General features: G+C 43.5%; 1 protein-coding gene across 1 annotated transcript in view; it reads left to right on the top strand.

Annotated features, from left to right (window-relative positions):
- Positions 1-10,812: 10,812 nt before the first annotated feature.
- The window catches only part of TUBGCP5 (tubulin gamma complex component 5), a 29,145-nt gene continuing 12,383 nt past the window's right edge, over positions 10,813-27,574 (top strand). Inside the window, exons 1-11 of the mRNA XM_066579396.1 lie at positions 10,813-11,006; positions 13,033-13,086; positions 13,174-13,282; positions 15,928-16,024; positions 16,708-16,784; positions 17,165-17,294; positions 19,671-19,788; positions 20,443-20,532; positions 24,368-24,461; positions 25,162-25,408; positions 27,075-27,277. Of these exons, the coding sequence (XP_066435493.1) occupies positions 10,873-11,006; positions 13,033-13,086; positions 13,174-13,282; positions 15,928-16,024; positions 16,708-16,784; positions 17,165-17,294; positions 19,671-19,788; positions 20,443-20,532; positions 24,368-24,461; positions 25,162-25,408; positions 27,075-27,277 (1,353 nt within the window). The 5' untranslated portion in view covers positions 10,813-10,872. The remainder of the gene's footprint in view (positions 11,007-13,032; positions 13,087-13,173; positions 13,283-15,927; positions 16,025-16,707; positions 16,785-17,164; positions 17,295-19,670; positions 19,789-20,442; positions 20,533-24,367; positions 24,462-25,161; positions 25,409-27,074; positions 27,278-27,574) is intronic.

Raw genomic sequence — 27,574 nt, 5'->3', positions numbered from 1 at the left:
GCATTTTTCATAGAATTTTTTTCTTGCATCGCCATATTCAGAGACACACAACTGTTTTAGTTTTTTTATCCGCCATACTGCTTCAAGGCTTGTTTTTTGCAGGGAAAGTTGACATGTTCATTGGTATTATTTCACGGTACATGTGATTTTTTTTTTTATTATTATTTTTTATTGCTTGTTTTAGGAGCTGAGTTGGAATTGGTTTTTTTACTTTCTTTTTGCATGCCATTGACCATATATATGGCATAAATTACATGTTATCCTTATTCTGTGGGTCATTACAATTCTGGCAATATCAAATTTATGTATTTTTCTTTTTAACATTTTATTACTTTAGTAGAATTAACCCCTTAAGGCCATCGCCTATTTTGGCCTTTAGGACGCAACGATTTTTGGCGGATTTTCTTCCCCATTTTTCAAAAGCCATAACTTTTTAATTTTTCCGTCGACGCGGCCGTATAAGGGCTTGTTGTTGCGTGGCAAACTGTAGTTTTTATCAGTGCCACATTTGGGTACATATAATGTATTGTAAAACTTTTATTATTTTTTTTTATGATAGCAGGGAGAGAAAACGCATCAATTCTGCCATAGATTTTTTTTTTTACAGCGTTAATCATGCAGCATAAATGTGATCGCTATATATATATATATATATATATATGTGTGTGTGTGTGTGTGTGTGTATGTTCTCAGCCATATATATATATATATATATATATATATAAAATATATTTATTTATTTTTAGCTGTATATACATAAAAGTTTTATTTTAAGGATCCCATCCAGTGAAGGGCAATCATTACAAACGCGTCTATACCAAATTTAGGGTATTTTTGTGTTTATTTATTTACATATTTCCAACAATAAATAGCATTTTATTGGAAAAACAGAGGAGATTTTAAGATTTATTTTTCGGGAGAGGGTTCACACTTGAAAGTTTTTTATTCTTTCTTTTTTTTCCCACCACATTTATTAGTCCCATAAAGGGGACTTGAAGATGTGATCCTTTGATCACTTAGATAATGCCATGCATTCAAGAGGACATCGAGGATGAGGAGTTTTATTTTCAACATGATGGAGCACCCCCACACTAAAATCATGATGTAATGACCTACCTTGATGAGAATCTACCAAACAGATTGAAAGGACGAAGCGGTTCAGTAGAATAGTCCCCATGCTCATTAGACCTCACGTCACTAGACTTTTTTATGCGGATACTAAAAAGATAAAGTTTACTTAAAAAAAAAAAACAGTCAACGAATTGAGGTAAGCCACCAAACAAGAATGCCCTCAAATACCAATTAAATAATTTTTGATGTTTGCAATTTCATGGCTTCGCGCTATCTGCAGTGCCTAAACCAGGAAGTCATTAGTTTGAAAACAGGCTTTGATAAAAACATTTAGAAAAAAAAAATGAATGAACCGTATGTTAGTAAACACTGACTTTATAATTATTCAAAAGTGTGTATCCATTTTTGGGGACACCCTGTATATACATATATGGGTTAATCTTTGTTCCTTTTTTATAGGCGCATGGGAGTGAACAAAAAAAATGCTATTCTGCCATTGTTTTTGCATTCACCATGCGGGATAATTATTGTGTTAATTTTATACTAAGCATTATTACAGTTGCAGAGATATTGTTTCAATATACTCATTATATTTTTCACCCCAAAATTTTTTTTTAGAGAATAAAAATTAACTTTTATTGTGAATATCTAAAATGTGGAACCCACTCTTACACAAAAACATACATATATCTTGGAAAACCTATATTGTAAATATAGATACTAAAGGCTTTCACAAACACAGGCCACAACAAATATTGCAGATCAAGTGTATTCCCATAAGGGATTTTTTTGTGTGTTTTTTTAGGAGTATCTTCCCGGCAATTATGTCACTTTAACCCCTTGAGTGGCACGCCCGGAAATCTTCCGGGACGAGCTCCACTGCTCACAGCGATATAGCCCGGAAGATTTCCGGGCTATGTATCACTATGGGAGCTGCAGAGCACAATGCCACAAGCTGTGACATTGTGCTCTGCCTGCACAGTCCCACAGAGAACAAAGCAGGACATTGAGAAGTAGGAAGATATTGCCGATATGCCGGTAATCTCCTGCTTCTAATGTCCTGCTTTGTTTACAGGTTGCTATAGAGACCATCGGCTTGTCAGAAGCAAGCCGATGGTCTCTGTTGCAGGGAGAGCTGATGCTTGGCTGTCAGAGGACAGCCAGGCACCAGCTCTTACAGCAGAGACCAGAGAAAACCTCTGATCTCTGCTGTGTTAACCCTTTACATGCTGCAGTCTATGTGACTGCAGCATGTAAAGGGCTGTCACCATGGGACCCCAGGAATGTGATCAGGGAGTCCTGATGGGTCTCTGTGGAAGTCCCCTAAAGGGACAAAAATTTAATAAAAGTTAAAAATTATTTTAAAAAATAAAATAAATAAAATTAAAAACACTTGTCACTTTGTGAAATATTAAAAATAAAATTACACACGTGGTATCCCTGCGTCATAATGACCCAGAGGAGGAAGTTAGTACATGATTTAACCCCTTATTGACACGGCCCCTTTTTTTCTTCTTTCCCCATTTCTTTTTTTCCTCCCCCCGTTTAAAAAATCATAACTCCTTTATTTATCCATCGACGTCGCTGTATGAGGGCTTGTTGTTTTTTGCGGAATGAGTTATATTTTTCAATGGTGCTATTTAAAGTACCATATAATGTACTGAAAAACTTTTGCAAAAATCTAAGTGGGGTAAAATGAAAGAAAAATGAAATTCCATCATCCTTCAGTGCGTTTTGTTTCTACGGCACAGAAACTGCAACAAAAATGACCTGATAACTTTATTCTATGGGTCGGTACGATTACTACCATACCAAACGTGTATACTTTTTTTTACTATAGCACTTGTATTTTTTTTCAAAGACATTTAATTTTTTAAAATTATTTTCTGCTGCATCTTCTGCACGCAATAACTTTTTTTTTCTTCCATCGATGTACTTGAGCGAGGGCTTATTTTTTGCGGGACATCCTGTAGTTAATGTTGGTATCATTTTGGAATACATACGACTTTTTGAACGCTTTTTATTGCATTTTTTCTGAGAGACAGGGTGACTGAAAAAGTGCATTTCTGGCGTTCTTTATTTTTTTTTTGGACTACGTTCACCGTGGGGGGGAAATAATGCACTATTTTGATAGATCAGATATTTACGGACGCGGCGATACCAAATATGTATTTTTCTTTTATGATTTAGAGTTTTTTATTATAGATATGGCAAAAGGAGGGTAATTTAAACTTGTATTACTTTTTTTCCCCTAATCTTCCTATAAATTTTACATTATATATACCCAGAAATGATGCCATCAAAAAGTACAACCTCTCCAGCAAAAAACAAGCCCTCACATGGCCGTGTCAATGGAAAAATGAAAAAGTTATGGCTCTTGGAACGCGACTGCAAAATTAGTTGAAATTAAATGATTGGCCCAATTAAAAAACCTGCCCTGGTGGGCACGACAGGGGGGTAGGAAACCCCGCCACTCAAGGGGTTAAGAGTGATACAAGATTCTTTTATCAAAGTGACCACTGCCGTATATTACACTTGTTCTGCAGAGGATCTACAGCTCCATGCTTAAATCATCAATGCTATGGAGACTCATCATAGAGATTTATTAGATTGAATCTCATTCAGTTCTCAGAAGTGGGATTCGTCACTCCAATTTGTGGTCTTGAGAAAAAAATTTTAAAAATTGAATATATAATTTCTAATCCTTCAAGAGATATATCATACTTAAAGGAGAAGAGGACCAGTCTGTCTAGGTATAATACTGCTGCTCGATACCGGTAACAGGGTTAGTGTGAGCTTAGGTATCGGTTTGATATTCTTACATCAGATACCTTGATCAAGATCTATTTACTCGTCAACCAAGATGTCTTATACTGATGAACGAATAGATTTTTTGTTCCGGCCGGGAGTTAGATGTTGATTTGAGGTAAGTACTTGATTGGTTACAATGACCAATTGTCACTCCCAACATCTAATTATTGCATTTAGTAGATACTGTGTGTTCCAGATATCAAATTACTGATGTCTGGTTATAAAGCTCCTGAAATCGACGCGTTTCCTCAACTGCTTATGGACTATGGTTGATTCATCAGGATTGTAGAGTCGACATAAAATATTTCTTTAGTGTTTACATACGAAACCTGGCCTCCTTACTAACATGAGTTGAATAGAGTAAGGAACGGTATATTTAATGACGGATACTTGAATTTAATAACTTGCGGATGTACCGGTAAGACCACTATATGCACAAGTTGTAATAAGTGCATAAGTGAGACCAGTTCACCATGTGAAATCAGAGGCATTCATTTAATGCAGGTTTAAAGGTAATGAAATGCCCTGTTTATAGGTGAACGATGATGATAATGACCGCTATTACTGTTGTCACATAGCTGCATATTATAGTTCAGCTATATTGTTGCAGCAAGTAAGGCTAATGATGTTGAGCCTAAGATGCCACTAGTTGCTCAGGGCTATTGATATCCAGCCAAGAGCGCTTCTGCAGTCACACATACATACACGCATACATCCGCCGGGATAGAGGTCCCGGTATAATCTGACAGACTTGGTAAGCTGAAAGGTTGTCAGTGTTTAAGTAGAGCTGGCTCCACCTCTCAATAGCGGGGGCTCGTACGCACCAGCACCAATCAGAGGCTCGGAGGCGGGCCGAGCCGGGAAGGGACGTGACTTCTGTCTCCCTTCCCGAAGCGCTCGTCAGTGGCTCCCTGTCGTGAGATTTGGTCCAAGATCTCGTAAGCACTGCACATGCGTCCTATACTGATAGGAATCGGAGGACGGGCGCCGGGCATCCCGAATGCGATCATGTGACCCCCTCTGTATATTGGGTTCGTCATGTTCCCAGCAACATGCAGAAAAGACAAAATGCTATATGGGAGAGGTTTCAGAGGCGCAAAATACTAATGAACGTCAAATCATTTTTAACCCTTTCCAATCCAAATTGTATCCTGGTTTTCCTAGGGGGCTTACTCTTTTTCTGCCATTATACAACAGCGCTATATGCTGGCTAAAGCCAGTACTGCATGAGGTGACTCGTTGGATAGGCTCCGACAGCAGAGAGGCTGGCAATATACAGTAAGAGAACCCCGACGGACGTCTTCCAACATCGGAGCTGTACAGCCTTAAATCATAATGTCTTCAGAGGTCAGACAGTGGGTTGGAAAGGGTTAAATAAATTGCTTCTACAGTGCTATTTGTCACATAACCCAGCGATGAAGGAGTCATCTCTATACTCAGGTCCCAAGCCCAGATAAATGGGGAGGGTTAGGGAAAGACTGGGTGACCTACCCTGTAAAAACTTTGCCTTGGAAACCCTATGAAAGAGCTCTGAAATGATTCAGATATGGTATCTGATGGTAGGCCCCTCAGACCAAAGGATTCTCTAAATGCGACTGGGGAAGAGCAAAGTCTGAGTACAAGTAGTCGGGTTTTCCTCATGACGCAACTGGGAAAAACCCCTTGGGAAACCCAGCTGATGATGCGCCTCATGATGAAAGGAAAGGACTGTGCTGTACCAAAGCTCACATACTACCGACATAGAATGTGCGTAGCATGAGTCTAGGGAAATTGGACATTGTGAAACGCAAAATGATAAGACTTGACATTCTTGAGATTAGTGAATTGCGATGACTTCACATTGCACTATGCCGGACATGAGGAAATCAAGAGGAATGGAGTAGCCTTTATTACGAACAAGCAGACCTCAAAAGGCAGTAGAAAGTTTTAGAACAATCAGCGCCAGTATCATAACCATCCGGATATGTGGTAAGCCAGTGAACATCTCAATCTTACAGGTCTATACCCCAACGACGGATGTCGATGAGGAAACCATTGAAGATTTTTATGCCGATGTCCAGAAAACTCTAACAAAGTGCCAAAGAAGGACATCATTTACAACATGGGCGACTGCAATTCCAAAGTCACCAGCCAGCCAGAAGCAATCTTCACAGGAAGATTCAGGCATGGTGAAAAAATGAAGCCGGTGATCGCCTGGTACTGTTTGCCAAGAAAATCGTCTCAGGATAATAAACACATGATTTATTCAACCCAAATGCTGACTGTATAGGTGGACAACTCCCAATGGTCTCCATCGAAATCAGGTTGATTACATCCTGCCTCATCATCGTTGGTAAAGTTCAGTCGATGCAATAAGAACCTTTCCTGCCGCCGACTGCAGCACTGATCATGAACTCCTTGCAGCTAAGATCAAGATTAAATTCTGTAGCATTAACAAAGGTGCTCCATTGAGAAAATTCGACATGCCTAAAATCCCCCATCATACACTATTGAGGTAGCAAACCGATTCGAACTGCTTGACACATCAGAAAAGCATCCAGGGAACTATGGCACGATATACAGTCCACAGTTGGGGAAACGGACACTAAGCATCTTGCCTATAAGAAGCAGGAAAAATGACGCTATTACTTGTCGGAGCAAGCCCTCAGAATAGCTGAGAAAAGGAGAGCAGCAAAGGTGGCCGGCAACAAAGTTCAGCAACTGAATGACGATTTTCAGCGAGCGCCAAGAAAAGACAAGAAAATGGACTGGAATGAGCAAAACAATTCGAAGCAAAAGCCATGAAAGACCATATACCAGGCCTATTCTCACAGGTCAAGATGGCCCAAAAAGCTTTCATGGCACGCAATGGTACAATCAAAGGCAAAAATGGAAAGGAACTGTATGAAAACAGAGTATCAAGGATAGGTGGAGGGAATACATAGAAGAACTATATGCCTGCAACCACATACCTGGACCATTGTGTGAGGTAGACTTGGAGCCCTCCATTATGGAGTCAGAAGTGGTTATGGCAATGAATAACTAGACAAAAATAAAGCACCAGGCATAGATAACATACCGGCATAGCTATTGCTGCCAGTAACAGTGAAAACCATCAAAGCACAGTGCCAGGCAGTATGGACATCAACACAATGGCCACAGGACTGGAAAAGGCCTGTCTTCATCCTTCTACCAAAGAAAGGCGACTCTCAGAATTGCTCTAACTACCGAACAATAACCCTCATTCTGCAAGCAAGCAAGATCCTTCTTAAAATTATACAGGAAAGACTAAGATTAGTCATTGAAACGACACTCCCTAATGTGCAGGCAGGATTCCGGCGAGGCTGCGGCACCCGCGGCCATATTGCAAACCTGCCATGGAAAAAGCTTGAGAATATCTACATGTGCTTCATTGACTACATCAAGGCCATTGACTGTGTCGACCATGACAAGATATGGCAGGCCCTACAAGAGCTGGGCGCATCTAGTCAAAATCCCTTTATTCTAATCAAGAAGCCACTGTGAGAACACAATACAGGAACACAGATTTTTCTTCGGATCGGCAAAGGCGTCCGACAGGACTGCATCCTCTCACCCTTCTTGTTTAACCTATATGTGGAAGTGATCATGTGGAAAATGGACCTAGACAAATTGGAAATCGAGGTGAAAATAGGTGGCAAAAACATCAACAATCTCCATTACGCAGATGATACGACTGTACCTGCAGAAACAGAAGCAGGTCTGAAGCAGCTGATATGGCAGATTAAAACTGAAAGGGACAAAATGGGCCTCTACCTGAATTTAAAGAAGACTAAAATTATAACAACTACAAAAAATGGCCAAATTCAAATCAAAATCGAGAATGAGGTCATAGAATGCGTGCGAGACTTCATCTTCCTTGGCTTAAAAATTGACAAGACTGGAGAATCTATGCCAGAGATAAAATGTAGCATAGTATTGGGGCGAAGCACGATGCTAAACATGGCCAAAATCTGGTAAAGTAGGAATATCAGCATAGCAAGTAAAGGCAGGATAGTGCAAACCACCGTTTTCCCCATAGCCATGTAAGAGTGTAAAAGCTGGACTGCAAAAAAAGCTGATAGAAGGAGGATTGGTGCGTTTCAGCTGTGATGCTGGCGAAAGCTACTGCGTATGTCCTGGAAGACGAGCGTAACAAACAGAGAAGTCCTGAATTGTATAAGACCTGATATATCACTGGAGGGCAAGATGGCCGGACTCAGACTCACGGATTTTGGCCATGTAATGCGAGCAGAAAAATCTATAATGCTTGGACAGATCAGTGATAAAAGAAGATCTGGCTGCCAAAGAACACGACGGCTGATACTGTCACACAGCTCCCACACACAGCGTCTGTAAACGTTCAAAACGTGGCATTTTACACCGATTTTGATCTGCGTTTTCGAACATGCGTTACTGCATTCAATATCGTTTAACCGCAACCCATCATTGTGATGGGTGATGAGGTTCATTAAAATAGAGCAGACAGCACTCGTAAATTTTGGATGCTAGTCTGCGAGACCCCATTTTAATCAATGGGAGCATTGTAACGCAGTTAGCGAGGCATGCGGAACGCCGCACTAATCGCAGTAAAAAGCATCCTGTGTGAGAGCGGCCTTAAGGTTGATACTGGCATGGATATCAATCGACTGAAAGAGGCAGAGCAAAACCGAAAACCATGGATGGAGGGAGCCTTTAGGGTTGTGAACGACTAAACGGCCAACAACAGCATCAACAAAGTATTAGTTTTAGAGTGTGTATATTTATGCAACCACATTATTTTAGGTTTATGAATGGCAGTGCCCAGATAACGGGTGACACTGGGGGGGTGGGGGTGGCAATACATCTGAAATGATTCATCTTTGTTGGATTTCTAATATGACAAGGACCTGGCATTCTAACAGGTGCGCAGACTTTATATCCACTGCACCTATTTTCTGCTGACAGGTTCCCTTTAAAGGAGATGTCTCGAGGAAGCAGTGATTTATTTTTTTTGCCCAGTCCCCCTAATTAAACATACATTACTAATTACCCCTGTAAATTACTTTTCTAGCTGGTTCGTACTTACCGTTCCAGCGTTTCAGTAACTTATAAAAGTTTCCCCAAGATGGCCGCCGGCTCTTTCCCCGTCGCTCGCTGCAGCCCGACGTGCGCGCTCCCGAGACGCTGCCAGCTGTGTCTCCATGGCAACCGGACGCCCGCAGCCGCCGACCAGACGCCCCGCAGCCGCCGACCAGACGCCTCGCAGCCGCCGACCAGACGCCTCGCAGCCGCCGACCAGTCACCCACCGCCAGGCAGCAGGTAACCGGCGCTAGCCCCCGGCTCCCCAGCGCTAGACCCTCAGCCCAGGTGAAGGCCCCGGAGCCCAGCGCTGGGCTCCGGGGCCTTCACCTGTCAGTGAACATCACCCCCGGCCTAGCGGCAGCCCCCCCCGGCCTAGCGGCAGCCCCCCCGGCCTAGCGGCAGCCCCCCCATCGCAGCGGCAGCCCCCCCCCGGCGCAGCGGCAGCCCCCCCCGGCCCATCACTTACCTGGACAGCTGGACGGCAGGACAGCTGGGCGGCTTCTCCGGCAGCTCGGCAGCTCTGCACCTTCCTCTAACAGAGGATGGTACAGAATGGCCGCTGCAGCGCGCTCCCGAGCAGTGACAGCTCATTTGCGCATGCGCAGAAGAGCTGTAGCGGGGAGCACACTGAAGCGGCTCGTGCTGAATGGAGAAGACCGGACTGCGCAAGCGCGTCTAAAAAAGCAAGCTGCCGGCGAATTTAGACGGAACCATGGAGACGAGGACGCTAGCAACGGAGCAGGTAAGTGAATAACTTCTGTATGGCTCATATTTAATGCACGATGTATATTACAAAGTGCATTAATATGGCCATACGGAAGTGTATAACCCCACTTTGTTTCGCGAGACCACCCCTTTAAAGTTATTCTACACCTTTTCCCGTTTGTGGCCATGTGAGGCATGGTGATATGGCACCTGCTTATTTTAGATATTCTGGTGACAGAATCCAAGACCGATGTATGAAATACCAGTCTTAAAGGGGTTGTCAGTGTTATAGATTAGAGGTTATTGCCCTTCTGCATGCAGTAAAATACAAACAGTGATATTAAGGTGACCAGATTTAGGCAGGACAGTCCCACTTTGGGACCATGTGTCCTACTGTTCCTAAGCGAGATAGCCTTTTGTCTCGCTTTCGGGACGTCCCGTCACCATGAAAGTGATTACCAGCCGGCGTGCCACGGCTCCCTGCCTGGTAATCACTCAGTGGCACTGTTATGGGTGCCCAAACTGACAGCAGTGTGTTCACCTAGTTTCCTCCTCCCCTGACTTCTCCTCCCTGGTTCTGGAGGACAGAAGGTAGGAGTCCAGGCGCACACACTAACGCCCACAGCAGCACTGAGCAGAGGAGCAGCGGTGTTTCGAAGACAAGGAGGAGGTAAGTATATCGGTCTCAAGGGGGCTCTATTGCTACTGGACCTACTGTGGGGTCAATGTAAAACTCGAACAACCCCTTTAATAACTTGGAAAACCCCTTTAACAACTCCCCCTATGCGCACAATTTTAATTTGCGTGTTCTAGCCTTTTCCGCAGATGTTGCTGTATAGTACAGCCATTGCTAGTTCTACGTTGATTTCTCCATTCTTGAGGGTGCAGCCACCTCCTTTTTGGCTCACGCTTCAGACAAAAGCTAACAGGAGTGATCCCTATTCATGTCTCTGCATAGCTGACAGCACAGGGAGTCTACTGTAGGGTGTGAGCAGCAGAGCGGCACAGACGTTGGTGGAAACGAGCTGTCACACTTCCTCACCAGCAGATGGCGCCAAAGTAGTCTCACAGTTGAGAATTCTCTTCCGGTAGCCCCGCCCCTCACGTAAACGTGCGGTTCACGGCTGGCTATAGGCTGCTATTATATCGTTAAGGTGATTGGCTCAGCGCTGTCCAATCCGCGGGTCGGTGACGGTTGCCGGGCTGCGCGCTGATGTACGGACATGGCGCACTGGAGCCACTATGAACGAGAGCAGGAGAAGGACGTGCGGCGGCTGGTGTGCAGTGTGAGCGGCCTGCGGGAGGAGAGCGCCGACAACTACCAGCTGGCGCTGCAGTACGCCTGGTCCAACTTCAGGTGTGTGTGCTGCCCGTGCAGACCTGTGTATTTTCTGTGGATCTGCAGTAAATGGTGCCCGTCATTTCCTACTGAGATCCGCTGGTTCCTGCACGAGTGGAAACCAATTGTGATTTCTGCTTGCGGATGAAGAATCGCAGCATGCTCCATTTTCAGCTCCATCCGCACGGACGGCGTCCATGGACGTCCAATAGTACTGATGTAGCAGCACCAGCGCATGTTCCATCAGCACTGCTTTGTCAGTGAGCTACAGCTCAGTGTCACCTGGCGTAGCTAAGCTATTTGCCCCTGTCCTCGCCATGTAGGAGCAGGCAAGGCTCCCATTCATGTTGGCACCTCCACTTCTTCCTCTGACCACTGATGATAATGACGTTCGCCCTGTTGTACTGGCAGCAGGCCAGACAATCATCTGATCGATGGGGATCGCCTACTGATGACCCCTTCAGAAGATCAGCAGTTGTAGAGCTCCAGCACACCTCTGTAACGGATCGTCTCCTATAACTGCGCATGTGCGCTTATAAAATAGAGCTATGCTTCAAAGAAACCCAATCCATCCCTCCGGCTGAAGACGTGGGATCTGTTACACATCGGGGTTCTTGTAACACTGGGATTCCTGACCCTACCACCGCTCCCAGCAGAAGCGATTTCTGTGCACGGGGGAAAAGAACGCATTTACACGGCTGATTTTATTTCTCACAGCGCTACAAGCAGAAGCAATGCAACTTTTTTTGCGCAATTCTGTTGAAGAATCGTTCATTCTTTTCTAAGGGGTTAGAAAGTTAGAAAAAAAAATGCATCGCGCTTGGGCTGTGCTTTCTTTTTTTTTTTTTTTTTCTTCCCCTCTAGGGAATAATGATAGTTTTTTTGTGTTTTTTTTTCTCCCTCACACTTTTTATGTTTGAGGGTCTTGGCCCAATCTCGCACTCTCCTCTATGAATGCACCCAAGCTGTAACGCTGTGACTTCGCTTCTCATAGCTTGTTACAGTGTGTCATACAGGATAGTCCAGACTGGATACAATTGTTGGAAGCTCTTGGCTTTGAGACATTTTGGGCCTGTATGTCTTTTCAAATGTAAACGCCAATGATGGGGCATTCGTACATTGACGGTTTCCTCCGCCGGTCTGAGTAAGCCATGTGCTGGTGGCAGGGCAGTAAATGTATATATCTGTTGCATCTGCCTGGACCTCCATGCGCCAGATTGGAACGTATGCCAGCTATGATTTGGAGTAGGTTTCAGGTATAATTTATGCCAGTAAATTCTAGTAAATTGGATGAATGGTGTGTGGCCACGCCCCCTGCAGCCTGGCTCCACCCACTTTTTTGTAAAAGTGTCAGGGCCTGTGCATAAAACTTTAAAACATTTGTTGCCTGGCCAAAGATCCCACTACGGCCCTGTTACATTGCATGTACTTGGGCCGCACGCCGGTACTGTTTCATATGGACCAATGATAATGCCTCACTCCCACGGGCGGTTCGTATTAGCCATGTAATACACAGCATGTTTATGTGACCAAAATACACGTGATCCCTGCATGTTTCAGCTTTGTGCACTTAGATACACAGTGAACACTATATACACACATTGACATGCACAAAAATAATGCAGGAAGGTGAAGGAGATTTCCACTGCCTTCATATTGTTACTGCTCCCATAGACTTGCATTGGCTATTCCAGTCCGTAATACGGACCAAAATAGGATGACCTGGGATCTCCCCCACCCCCCTCCACGCGCATAAAATCCCCGGGAATCGGACAGCGTGTAGATGTGTGTCCGTTCGCAGTTTGATGCGAGTTACACCCAGGAATCTTGGGCATTACTTGCATATGGCCACATGAATCCGGCCTTAAAAGAAGGAAAGTCCCATCACTGAAGTCTATGAGACATCATGTGGTTCACTCTAGAAGGGGAAATCAACTTGTCCTGGTAGTTTGGGCTCATCAGGTCTTACAGAAGAGGGGCGGACATGAACAGATGGCTGTTGTCCTGTCCTACACCAACCTCTGCTTTGTCTCTTACTTTGTAGATTCCATCGGTACCTTGATGTCAGCAGTCACAGTGTGCACAGGACCCTGGATGGGTAACGTGTCTTATTATTCGCTGTATCAGACATGAATGCTGGATACCATTATTCATGGAGGAACATAAAAGTGAGTTTTCTTTACAGGATCTATGAAAAGTTTGTGATCCATTCAGATCTGAGTAAAGCTGAGAGCTGGAGGCGTCTCACAGAGGAGTTTTTAAATCGCCCTCTTCCAAGCACAGAAGGGACAAAAGTAAGTACCCTCGTCCATCATGTTCTGTGATTTGTGACATCCGTTAAGGGGGACAGATGTTGTTAAGAAGCATATGGGGAAAATCAGCCATTAGTTGCTATGGAATGTAACTGTGAGATTCCCACGATACTTCCGCCGTGCCAACAGCGCTGAGTATCGCAAGGATGGACGGCTTCCATTGACTGCAATGGAAGCCGTCCGTGCGTTTTTCTGCACAAATTAGAACATGCCGCGATTCTTCCCCCGCGAGCGGAAAATGGCAGCTGATTTCTGCTCGTGGGCAGGGGAGAATCGTTTTACACAGCTTGTCTATGGATGGACATTGCTGCAGAAATCGCAGCGGGTGTCTGACCGCAATTTCCGCAGCAATAATCGGTCCGTGGGCATTAGCCCTTACTCCGTTATGTAATCTGATCCGTTCTTTAAAAATACGAATATTAACAGTTTTCTGGTTTGGGGCTCATAAAGCTTAATCGTTGTATGAATGAAAAGTTCTACAACTTGCTCATATATTGTTTCAGTTTCCTATTCTACTAGTTGGAGGCAGGGAATGAGGATGCTGTTTATATGAAGAGGCTGAAAGCTCTAGGAGTCCTGTCCTCAGCTGAGAAGTGAATAGAATTGTATCCAGTCTAGGCAATGCTCAAGAATGTAAGGGAACACTAAAATCCTACATTGGATCTCAAACAAAATATTGGCTCAGTGTGAAACCTAAACCTGTTGTCATCTGTTAAGAGAACATGGCACCAATGGTGGACCTGCCAATTTGGGTGTTCTCTGGCAAATGCAAATTGATCTGCACAGTGCTGGGCTGAGAGCAGAAGTCCAACTACAGGACCTTTGGCCTTCATGCCACCCACATGGAGTCTGCCTAGCGCTCTTAAGGTCATTTTGTTGAATTCCGGCAGTGTTTTCCCTGTTCCTCCTCGTACAAAGGAGCAGATACCAGTCCTGATGTTGGGTTGATACCCTATTGGCTCTCTTCGCCTAATGGCCTGTGTCCTGGTATCTTGCTCCATGTTCTTGACTGTTTTGTCAGACACCTCAAATCTTGTGACAGCACATATGGATGGGTCATCCTGGAGGACCTACTTGTACAACCTGGTTGGGTTGTGTGCACTGCCTAATGTACCAGTAGTGACTAGGGCAATAGCAAATCGCAGAACTCAAAAAGGATAAGGAGAAAGTAATTGTCAGTAGCCACCACCTGCAAAGCCATTCCTGGGGTTGTCTTTGCTGTCTCTGTATAACTCTGACAACTCCTTTTAAGTGTTCCATTAATTTTTTTAATCGGTGTATATCTGCAACAACTCAGGTACTTGGTTGCAGTGTATCAGCCTAGCGCCCAGGCTGTTTTAGTTCAGAGAGCATTGCTTGGATCAGATACAATTGTATGCACTTCTCAGCGGAGAGCAGGATTAGCTGTGTACAGGTAATTTAAGGCTTCGTTCGTATTGGTGTAAGAGTATCTGTTGGGGCCCTTTTACATTGAACAATTATTCAGTTTATCGCTGGATCGTGCAATACTGAATCATAATTGTTCAGCGTAAACCCTGCCAGCGACTAAACGACGAGCAGTAATTCGCTTGCTTATCTTTTGACTTTTATGCCTGAAAACTGAACGACGATTGACTATCTGCCAGTGTAAACAGGCAGTGCATGTATGAACAGCTGCCTGTTCACTAACAATAGAGATGGGAGGTGGAGGCAATCTCTGACCTGCTCTGCCGCACACAAGCTGCTTTAGAATGCTCCCCGCTGTCATTTCCCTGCTCGGCTTTCAAATCCCCCGCTGTCAGCGCTGTGTAAGTAAGCGCTGTGATTTGATCGAGCGCTGGACACTCACACCGCCATAGAGGATGGCGAGGGATGACAGTGGGGAGAATTCAAGCAGCTTGCCGCACCGCCGCCGGGAACACAGAAATTGAAGCAGCTTTCCACCCTGCTGCCGGGGACACAGACACCGGCTGGGTGGTGAGTATGGAGGATGTTTTTTTTGTGTAGCTCTGCTTAAACTCAAGTCAATAAGTTTCACAAAAGTGCGCACCCACGTACGTGCACAAACGCGTCAATGCAAATCTGTGCCCATTGCCTTCAACAGGCACGGGTGCTGCCGATGGCCCTATGGCAAGCGATGGGCTGCCAGTAACCCCTGCAGTGACAGCTGTGGCAGGGGATTCTTTACTCTTTGCGGGGAGTCCTCTTGGCACTGATGACTGTGACAGTGCTGTCACAGTGTTCAGTGATGAGGGCTCTCCCAGCTGGGGAATATTTACACACACCACAGACCAATGGTGCACTGCACGCATGTCCTATGTTTTGCAGATACGTGCGTTTGCATGCCTGTAAAACATGGACATGTGGACACACCATAGGGAAACCAATGCTTCTAATAGGAGCATGTTTTTGTGCGCACAACTGTACTCGTGTGAAGCCACCCTTAGTGATCAGTAGGTCACTATGACCTGTCAGAGATTTGCTGAAAGTTGTTTAGTTGCCCTTTAACACTGCACCCCCTCTTTTCTCTTTAGTTAGCAGCAGTGTCCCTGCGTACCGCTCCCTTACATTGTACTGATATCATCAGCATCTACATATCATGTACTTGAATATCATCACCCGTTGTAATATTTTCTCTTTTCTTTCAGACAGACGCTCACTATGCCATACTGTCTCTTCTACTTGGCTTGTCTGACTCTCCTTCCAAAAATGACTTTGTTGAAAGGCCGAGAAAAAAACAAACAGGTAATTGGACACCATTTATTTGGTTTTTGTAAATTAAAAGGATTTGTATCATGAAGTGTGTTGGTGTACATGTATGGCCACCACTCCATTAGCTTCAGTGGGACTACCGTACACTTTGGGACAAGCCGTGGCCGAACTGTCTGCCTTTTGTGATACAACCCTTTTAAGCTTAAAGGGGTGTTCTCCTCTCAGACATTTATATGCCATAAATGTGGGTCCCACCTCCGTCATGGTAGCTCCACCCCTGACTCGCCTCATCCTACTTCCTTCCATATCTGTGTTTTACACAAACATCCATGTAGATTGTTCTATACTTTTTTGATAACACTCATAAAAGGGATTTGGAATTTCCGCAAATGGCGTAACATGGTAAGCTGCGCTGTATTCGAATGTTGTGAGATGCGGAAACAGCGTAGCTTGCAGTGCTATGCTGTTTACATAACTCGCATTAAGTTTGTATGGAAGTTCTGGAAACGTTGTTTAACCATATGTAGGTAGTGATTTGTATTTCTTCTGACCCATATTAGCTCTGGGTAAATATCAGACAACACATTTTAGTCTGTTATTAAATGTGTAACATATATACAATGTCACTGTAGCTTTCAATGTTTTGTTTAATTGGAGCACATATGTTCAAATCTGTGTGAATTCGTGTTCCTGACCTGTTGTGTGATCACCTATAGAGCAAGAGGAGCCATTTGACTGGGGAAAATACTTGATGGAAGGGGAAGATATTGGTCTCAGTGCCGATGACACACCGGTAGGACCTCAGATTCCCTTGTTTCCCTCTTTAGTCTTGCTTTGCTTTTCTCTTCGTTATATGTTGACTTCCTCTCCTGTAAATGTTGGCTTGTCTTTGGAGGACTTCCTCTATGCCGGGTTGACCCTTCTTGCAGACATAAATCCTAGCAATGCTTCCTATCTTCCTCAATGATTGCTCATTCATCTCAGGAGGTTGGCCATTCCCACATTAAGTGTATACATTAGGGCTTATTTATGATGCGTTTTCTGTAATTTGCGCCAGAATAATGGCGCACTATTTTTATGAAATATTTACTGAAGTGTCCCTTTCCAAATCTTCTATAACTTTAATATTGTGGTAAGATGAAATGTAACTGAATGCTAGTTTTAATGTTTCAGGACTGGTCTGATATTAGTGAGGAAGATGATCAAGAGACCCTCAGTAGGGAGGATTCAGGCATCCAGGTTGATAGGACCCCACAAGATGATGGTGAAAAGAAGAATTCTGCATCTGTAGTATCATGGAAAGGTAACTACATGTTTGTCTGATTCTCATTGAATCCTATTCAGTATAGTGATCTGAGAATTCAAGTTTTGGTGGAGATGCAGAGATTGGGCTCATGTAGAAGTGTTGGATGGTACGTACACTGACATAGCTGTGACTGTGTTTCAAGACATGACATTTAAAGTGCCTGAAAGGGGCTTTATTCTTGTGTACCACAAATTGTTCATACATATTTCCCTTACACCCATATGAGACCACCTCCCATCCAGACAGGAAACAGATCCCCAGATGTTTTTAAAGGCAGGAACGCCCTGTACCACCTCAGTTCTTGTCCTGTCCATGGGACAGGTTGCAAAATGTTGAGCTGTTCGCCTACCTCTGCTCTTTCAGGGATTTCTCCAGATCTCTAAAGATGGTTACCTGTTTACACGGAGCCACTGGGAAAGCCTGGAATCCTCCTCTTGTTTCCTGCAGCAGATTCTGATCTTCCCCATCTCTGGAGGTTATGAAGGGAAGTTCCTTTCTCTACCTCATGGGATCATTCTCTATAGTTATGGGAGCACCTTTCAGTGATGGAATACTCTCAGTGTAGCTGGTTGGACCTCGTGTTTTATCTGGTGCTTCCATTAACAGATGCCTAGTTTTAGTAGACACCTAAATTCCCATGACTAGTACTACCACTAATTGGAGCAGAGTGAAAAAAATGAATGCTTTCAGAGAGGATCTCCAGCCAATTCGGAGTAGAAGTGCCCTGATTAAGGGACTGGATTCTGCCTTTGCCTTAAACCTACAAGAATTAAAAATTGTAGGGAATCTCTGTGCGCTCAATACCCAGACCCATGACCTGTTCCTAGGGCTGATTGCCTCTGAGTTGGTCCTATGGCTGATGGCCTCCTGGAGTTTTAGTCTTTGTGCTCTTGGCTAATATGGCCTGGTGTGTTTTGCCTAATAGTTTTTGTATTTTGCCTATAAGCCTTTCGGCTTTGCCGAATAGCTTGTTTGCTTTGACTTAGTAGCCTCTGGGTTCTGCCTAACAGAAGCCTTTTGTATTTTGCCTGTATGAGTCTTTTTTGGCCTCTGAGCCTGACCTACATTCTAATAGCCCCTGCTTTGCCTAGGGCTTGTGGCCTCTAGCCCTCACATCTACATGTTAGTTTATAGACTTGTGGCTGCAGAGCTTCTGGCTCTATATTCTGCCTACGACTAATGGCCTCTGAGTTCTGTTTAGGACCTAAGTTTTTATCTATGTCTCATGGCCTCTGAGTTTAGCTGCTGGCCTGTGATGCCGGAGTTTGACAGGTGATCTTCAATGGAAAGCACTGGCGTAACTATAGGGGATGCGGTTGCACCCGGGCCCAGGAGCCTTAGAGGACCGATGAGGCCTCTTTTCTCCATATAGGCAGCCCAGTACTATGAATAAAGCATTGTAGTTGGGGGCCTTGTTACAAGTTTTGCATTGGGGCCCAGGAGCTTCAAGTTAACGCCTCTGCGTTAAGAGATGTTGGGGGGGGGGCCCAAAATAAACTTTTGCACCCAGGCCCATGAGCCTTTAGCCGTGCCCCTGATGGGAAGACCAGTAAACAAAACCTCTCTTTACCAATCTTCCAAAAGTTTGCATCCTTATGCGGAGGAATAGTTGGAGGATGCCTTTACACTCTTGGTCATTTATTTAGACTATCTTTATTTTCCTATGTTAAAAAGACATTTTTTGCTTACAGTTGAATCCTTTAGGATCACTTTTGTTTGATTTCAGAAACCCCTCTGTATTCTGTTGGGAGCTTTTCCTTGATAAAGCTATCTATGTGAATCCTCCTAACTTTACCATTTAACAGTTTACATACAGCCCAGGTTAAAATCACTGCTTAGACTCGTTCAATGCGTATTGTATTGGTGTAATATTATGCAAATGTACTCTTTTCTGAGAATCCTACTTCCCTTTTTTATCAAACATAGTGAGTTCCATAGTCTGGCTGACTGTAATAGACAAACCAGTACAACAGGGGCCAGCTGGATCCTGGGGGCTAATAAGCTGTTATATATGCTGTAGAATTGGAACGTCCATTTGGTTACGTAGCACGGTTTCAACATCGGGGAAGAATTTTAATACTTCAAAGCTACAAGTCCACTTTTGAGTTTTGCTAGTACTCTGCTGGGCAATTCTCCAATCTAATGAGCTATTAGCCATCAGTAGTTTGGTGCTTCACACCAACCATCTTGTGTGGTTGCATTATTAGGAGAAAAAAAAAACAACTTCTGCTGTGTGTGTGTGTGTGTGTGTGTGTGTGTGTGTGTGTGTGTTTAGACTGTTGGTTAAACGTTAAGAAATTAATCAGAATTTATTATTATTGTGCTAGTCTCACTTTTGTATTGACCTATCCCTAACATAATTTTTCCCGTTAGTTGGTGAGCCTGATGCACGCACTTGGCTGGAGCAGCATGTTGTTCCTCAGTACTGGACGCCTCGAGCCAGCAGATTTTCACACAGCTTACATTTGCATTCTAATCTGACTAATATCTGGTAAATATACATATATATATTTTTGTTTTCTTCATCTTGCTTCAATTTCTGTATCATAAACTACTTGACTAAACAGGACATGATAAGTTATTTAAAGGGGTTTTGTCATTAAAAACCAAAAAAATTCTATACTCACCTTTTCCTCCCCAGACAGACGTCTTGCTGCATCTTCTCCTCGCTGATCTCCTCCAGTCCCCTGGGTCACTTCTTGTTATGAAGCATGCATTCCTTGCATTCTTCTTGCCCGGCAATGTATGCTAGGTCACTGTGACGTAGTGTTCACTGGCTGGGAAGGAATGCTGATCTATTGCAGAGACCGCGCACATGCAATAGGTCGGCACTCCCTGCCAGGCTCTGAAAGCTAGTGACGTAGCGTATATTGCTAGGCAGGAAGAAGAATATGAGAAATGCGCACTTCATCACAGGAAGCAGAAGAATCAGCCACCTGGAAGTGAAGTGACCCGGTGGTACTGCAGGAGACAAGAGAGAAGATCGGGGGAAGAAGATGTGGTAAGTAGACTGCCTGGAGAGGAATAGGTGAGTATAGAATATTTATTTATTTATTTTCTTAAATGACAGAACCCCTTCAAAGGGATGTTCCCTATGTATATGTTTTAATATAACCAATCAAATTATTGTTTGTGTATTATCTAGGGACCAGCATCTATACACAACAGATCCTCTCTATACACCTGATGAGAAGACCTTTGTAACTGAGACACAAGTGATTCGTGAGACTCTATGGTTAGTATATGTTTACACGTAGATATTAATGATTCTGTAGATCAGTGAGCTGCACACAAGTTGTGTAAGGTTGCTATAAAGCTGTAATGACTAGAGATGAGCGAGTGTACTCGGAAAAGCACTACTCGCTCGAGTAATGTGCTTTATCCGAGTATCGCTGTGCTCGGGTCTGAAGATTCGGGTGCCGCTGCGGCTGACAGGTGAGTCGCAGCGGGGAGCAGGGGAGAGCGGGCGGGAGAGAGGGAGAGAAAGATCTTACCTCCGTTCCTCCCCGCTCTCCCCTGCAGCTCCCCGCTCCGTGCCGGCACCCGAATCTTCAGACCCGAGCACAGCGATACTCGGATAAAGCCAATTACTCGAGCGAGTAGTGCTTTTCCGAGTACGCTCGCTCATCTCTAGTAATGACAAAAGTTGCTGTTACCCTAACCTTTTTATGATGCCTATGATCAGATGCAGATTAAGATTGGGATAGTCTGAGGACAAGATGAAAACCTACGGGAATTTTAAAAGCAACGTACATTTTACAACCACCTTTTCATTGCCTGTCTATCACGTGAACGCCATCAGTCAATGAATAACGGTGATCACTGAAAACTAAGGGGAAAAAAATAAAAGTTCTTTGTTTCTTCTCCTCTTACAATTCCGATTGTTGATGAGATTAAACCTAGTACCAGAGGCCTCCAGGACTGTCCTTTGACACTGATCTTCATTCGTTCCTTGCCTGCAAGCCTGCAGAAAAATGCTCAGCGCATGTGCATAAGCTATATGCCGAGCTGCCTTTTGCAGCAGTTGGCACGTAGCAACTACCAGGGACCATTGTCATTGGTCCGTGGTCACATGGATGGCTGTAATACACCTATGACAGTGATCCACGTCATTTGTTTAGTAAATACTGCACAGGATTAGTGCCGATTGTTTCTCTCCCCTCGCTGAGTGCGTTTGTGAGAGGAGGGAGATATAGAGCTACTAATCCTCTGCTGTAGAGAGAAAGAGTTAAAGGAAGTCCCCCATCCTTCACCGCCAAAATGAAGAACACCCCTGTTCACCTTTTTTTTTTTTTTTTTTTTTAGTACTGTTTAGTATTAAATTGAAGAAAATAAACTACTGTTTAGGCCTCATGTCCACGGGCAAAAGAAGAATTAAAATCCGCAGCGGATTTTAACTCTTCTCCTGCCCGCGGATCCGCATCCCATAGGGATGCATTGACCACCCGCAGGTAGATAAATACCCGCGGATGGTCAATAAAAGTGATTTTTTTAAAAAAAAAATAGAGCATGAAAAAATCTGGACCATGCTGTATTTTTGTGCGGGTCTCTATTGAAGCCTATGGAAGCCGTCCGGATCCGCGGGAGACCAAAATAAGAATTTACTCACCTGCTCCGGATCTTCCCTTCGCCGCGGCTTCATCTTCTCTCCGTCGCAGCCAGATCTTTTTTTTTCGGGTCGGCGCATGCACGCAGCACGCAACTGACGTGCCCTGCGCATCCGCTGGGCCGAAGAAAGAAGATCCGGCCGCGACGGAGAGAAGATGAAGCCGCGGCGAAGGGAAGATCCGGAGCGGGCTAGAGGTGAGTTAAAGGGGTTGTCTCGCGAAAGCAAGTGGGGGTATACACTTCTGCATGGCCATATTAATGCACTTTGTAATATACATCGTGCATTAAATATGAGCCATACAGAAGTTATTCACTTACCTGCTCCGTTGCTAGCGTCCCCGTTGCCATGGTTCCGTCTAACTTCGGTGTCTTCTTGCTTTTTTAGACGCGCTTGCGCAGATGGATCTTCTCCCTTCGGCTGGTCTTGGAAGCATCGGCGTTTTGGCTCCGCCCCTTTTCGCGTCATCGCGTAGCTCCGCCCCGTCATGTGCCGATTCCAGCCAATCAGGAGGCTGGAACCGGCACACGTCATGGGGCGGAGCTACGCGATGATGCGTACAAGGGGGCGGAGCCAAAACGCCGATGCTTCCAAGACCAGCCGAACGGAAAAGATGCATCTGCGCAAGCGCGTCTAAAAAAGCAAGAAGACACCGAAGTTAGACGGAACCATGGCAACGGGGACGCTAGCAACGGAGCAGGTAAGTGAATAACTTCTGTATGGCTCATATTTAATGCACAATGTACATTACAAAGTGCATTAATATGGCCATACAGAAGTGTATAACCCCACTTGCTGCCGCGAGACAACCCCTTTAATTCTTATTTTTATGCCTCATGTCCGCGGGACAGGAGGGACCCGCTACGGATTCTACATGGAGAATCCGTAGTGGACCTGATTTTCCCCGTGGACATGAGGCCTAAGTAGTGTATGTTTACTGAGGTTTTCTCAGGTTTTGTTTTGTTTTTTTGTTATAATAATGTTAGGCATTGTTATGTTATTACATCTATTTCACCTTAGCAGTTTTTCTTCTTGGCTTATATGCCATTCCTTACTAAAATTAAAACTGTTCTAAAATGGCTCTTTGGAGTTATCCTGCAGGGCAGGCATAAGCAGTGCTTTGTCCCAGCAGTTCTCGTAGCGATGTCAAAGGCAGAAATAGGTTCTAGAAGTGACGACTCTAGTTCTACCGTGGGCTCTATGGTGGTTGTTGCAATGTTGAGTTGCCAGGGCCGAGTAATGCAATGTCTCTCAGAATGAAAGCTTATTTAGACTAATTTTTCCAAATACCCCAATATGTAGCGACTCCAGGTGTAAATACAGAGGTTGATGGTTTTGCCCCGTTTGATTTATTTTTTTTAATAAATTTTGATTGATAATCATGGAATTAATTGTCCAGCAGACCAATATCTATGATCTACAATTTATTGCAGAGCACCCCACCTCTATCCATTCCAGTCTGTAGACCTCCACAAGTGTCCCAGAAATAAAAAAAATATTAGATATAATGTAATTCACTTCTTCTAGTTAACTGATAATCAACCCCACCACCCCCAAAGGTTGACCCTGCCTATGATCGGTTACATAAATTGAGGCCCCTAATCTCTCCGCTAGTTCTTCCCATCCTAACACATAAATTTTGTTCAAGATCCTTTGCGGTGAAACCGGCCTTATGAAAAAAAAAGTGTCCTTCAAAAGGGACATATTTGTGAAAAAAATTCGTTATGGGGTCTAGTCTTCATATGGGTTCATTTGTTGGGGGTTTCCTATCGTTTTGGCAGCTCAACAGCTCTACAAGCATACAATGGGGCCGGAAAAGCTTTCAAGCAAAAGCTCTTTCCTGAAAGCCAATTGGTTCTCCCCTCCACTTAGGCCCCGTTGTGCAGACATAAGATTAGGTCCACAATATGTATAGTTCTGAACACTGGGAAGCGGGGATCAATTTTTGGGTCCACATCCTCATTTTCATGTACACTATAACAAAATACTGTCCTCTTTTAAAATGATGTATTTTGTGAAAAATTTTTTTTTCTTTTCTCTAAATTGCATTAACTCTTGAAAAAAAGAAACTAAGGTCAAAGTATTCATGACACCCCTCAGTGATTACATTAAGGGGTGTACTTTTTTAAAATGGGGTCATTTGAGGGGGTATCATTCTGCACATGGATTTTGGCCACTGACTAGGCTAAATCCACGTGTGGATCTGTGGCAAAAACCGCTGCAGAAATATGCGGTTTTGAGGGCAGCAATTAGAAATCTATTGATGCTATATAAGCAAAAGGAAATAATTTCATAAATGTCTTATAGAGACCTCACATTGCTTCATGTGGATATATAACCCTGTCTTAGAAATTGTTTGTTTCCCTTAATGTAAAAGGCATAATGATATTGTAGCAGATCCAACTAGTTGTTGCTGCTGTGCCTGCCCTAATCAAAATGTAAATAATATTTTTGTATATTTTAGGCTACTTTCTGGTGTGAAGAAGCTTTTCATCTTTCATTTAAATGATGGAAAAGTCACTGTCCGGAATGACGTAGTGGTGACACACATGACACATGTAGGTCCAGAAGCTCATTTGTAATTCTGTTTCGACTTTAATATTTATCTAAGATTGGATGGCAAATTTTGGTAACTTTAGTTAGGAAAAAAGAAAATGTCTACTCAGGGTATTCCTAGCCCTTTTTAACTACCAAACATTTTTCACATTTCTTTGTTTAATCTGTGTTCCAAAAGCCATACTTCGCCATACTTCTTCCCCATTTACGTGACGACAACTTTTTTTTTTTTCTTTCAATTTTTACTCCACAATTTGTCCCGAGGAAAACAAGCCCTCAGACAGCTATGTCGATGGATAAATGAAAGCAGTTACGATTTATTTTTTTTATTTTTATTTTTTTAGCGGGGAGGAAAAAACTAAAATAGGAAGGGGGGAGTGGAAAGGGGGCAGGTCATTAGGGGGTTGAAGGGGTTTTCCCGCAACTTTAAAATTGCTTCACAACCACTACATCCTTTCTGGTTGCTGTTGACCAGGATCTGTGACTGCTGCAGCCAATCTTTAGCTATAGAAGGTCACTGCAGTGGGTGCTGGTACCCCATTGCTTTCAATGGGGCCGCTGAGGCAATTATCGACTGTAATGAGGGAGTCATTATGTAAATTAGTTATGTATACAATTTCATACATGTAAATAAGAAGTGATTATGGTAAAGTTTTTCCTGACTTAATTGTTTGTGAAAACTATTTTTCATTTTCCCCTCAGAATTGCCTCAGGTCAGTGCTTGAGCAAATAGCTGCATATGGCCAAGTGGTATTCAGACTTCAGAAATTTATGGACGATGTTACTGGTCATTATTCTGAGAATTCATTACCAGGGACCCTTCCAACAATCAAGAAGGGCGCTGAAGCTCCATTCAGAACTTATCAGGCCTTTATGTGGGCTTTGTATAAATACTTCATGAGCTTTAAGGAAGAACTTGCAGAAATCGAGAAATGTATTATTAATAAAGGTAATTGCATATTTCATAGGCCAATACACCAGCATGTACCAGGGAATTGTATTAAAGCCCTTTCACAGTTTAGACAAATCTAAAATGATAATTCTTTATTAATTATATTTAAAAATTACTTGAACGAACACAGGGCACAACACAGAAGCCACTGGGTTGATGGAGATATGAGAGTCTATTCAAGGACCTAGGTGCCACATCCTAATACTGCTTCCCTCTGTATACAATCATAGCAGAGAGGAAGAGCATGTTATAGGAAGTTGGCAACGTACAGTGGCTTTAATCAACGAACAATTAAAAAGAACTCGGACCAAATTCTATACTAGTGTCCCTCTCTTATGCTCTTAGTTCACTATCAAAGTAACAAACAACTCAGCTACCATCACTAGATAGACTCAGCAATGAAGCTTAAATAGATGAGCATAGTATAGTTTTAAACAGAGGGAAAATAAGTTTCTAGATAGCTGTGTTGTAATAAAGGTTGATTGAAATGTATCATGCAGTAGTGCGGATCTTCATATCATTATTCAGAAACCTATAGGCCTCTCTAGAAACCCTCTTATGCTTGAATTCATGCGAGCAAAAGAGAAAGGATATGAGGACAAGTTGTGGGCCCAGTATAAATGTCAGTGAGCACACTTCTTCTCCTTCCAGGGCCTGTTTAGTAGTCCTGGATTCTTAATTCATTCAGATTACTAGTATCGGCATTGATGCACTCATAGTTAGCTCTCTCAGTACTGTATAATCTCTTTCCATTTATTCTCAACGCGTTTCTCCGCTAATAATGGCGGGTCATCAGGAGATCAATGAGTTTAGTACTAAAGGATCAGTTTTATATGTTTATTAGTACACAAAGCACGAATCATTGGTGCTTGTTCATAATGTATTTCCGAGTTTACTCCGAACCAATATCAAGCATATACTGCCAAGTAACGGTAATATCTCGTGTTTATATAGAGGGAGACTCTTTGAGGTATTAGAATAAAAGTGGCATTAGAGATGTGGGCTAATAGTGGGTCTTGAAGGACCTTTTTGCCAAAGGATGCCCCCTGATCAGACCGAGACTGTTGTCCAAGGTAGTCTATATAACAGCTAGGTCTGATTCAGTATCTCAGCATGCACAGTAACAACTCTTTGACTGTGCCTGAGAACGGGCAATATGAAGCAGATAATGTCTGTAGCGGCAGTTGTATTAGAGGAGACCTCTTTAGAGAATAAGCCCTCTTTAGAGAATAAGCCCTCTTATGCCAACATGGATAAAGCGTGCACAGTAGCAATTCTTTAGCTGTGCCTGTGAACGGGCAAAATAGAGCAAGTACTGCCTATAGCGGCAGTTATATTAGAGGAAGCCTCTTTTTTAAAATTAGAGAATAAGCCCTCTTATGCCAACAAATAAATAAAAGTGACCCCTGTCAAATAGTGCAAGGCTCAGGTTTTCCAATAAAGATGGTATAGGCAAAACCTGAGTCTGATCTAGTAGCTAGATATATGCACAGTGGGGTCACTGTAGCAGAGTCTCCATGTCCCTAAATAGGTCTCTATCTGAGATATAGTGGTATAGAGTATAGCATGAATAGAGCAGCGCCTCTGGCCTTGGTGGTAGGTCAGGGCCCTATACAGGGAATTGTATTAAGTCTCAATATATGTTTTATTATATTCATTGTAGATGAAACCGTTACTTTGGCAATGGTGGTTGACAAGTTAGCACCTCGACTTGCCCAGCTCAAAGTCTTACATAAAGTTTTCAGCACTGGGATTGCAGAGGTGCCTCCAGACACCAGGAATGTTGTGAGAGCCTCTCATTTACTGAATACCCTCTATAAAGCTATTCTGGAATATGACAACGTGGGAGAAGCTTCAGAGCAAACGGTATGGATGCGTTAAATCAGTTATGACAAAGGCATGTTTTATCAAATAATGCAAGCAAAGCCTTATGTTACTTAAACTTGCGTCATAACATTCTAGCTATTTTACAGATCATGCACATTTCTTTATAGGGAATTTTTAGATATAACACAGGTCTGAATTGATACACTTCCGCGGAGTCATAACACAATTTAAGAAGGACAAGCTAACACAAACAGATTGTGGGAGTTACTCCCTCTCTTTCCATTTGTTAGCGGCCACAGCAGCAGAGAGCTGGTATAGGCAGTGGTGGCAGACACT

Source organism: Eleutherodactylus coqui, chromosome 1, assembly GCF_035609145.1.
Source record: "Eleutherodactylus coqui strain aEleCoq1 chromosome 1, aEleCoq1.hap1, whole genome shotgun sequence".
Lineage (NCBI taxonomy): Eukaryota > Metazoa > Chordata > Amphibia > Anura > Eleutherodactylidae > Eleutherodactylus > Eleutherodactylus coqui.
Note: the sequence above shows the minus strand (reverse complement) of the source record. Positions and strands in the feature narration are given on the sequence as shown.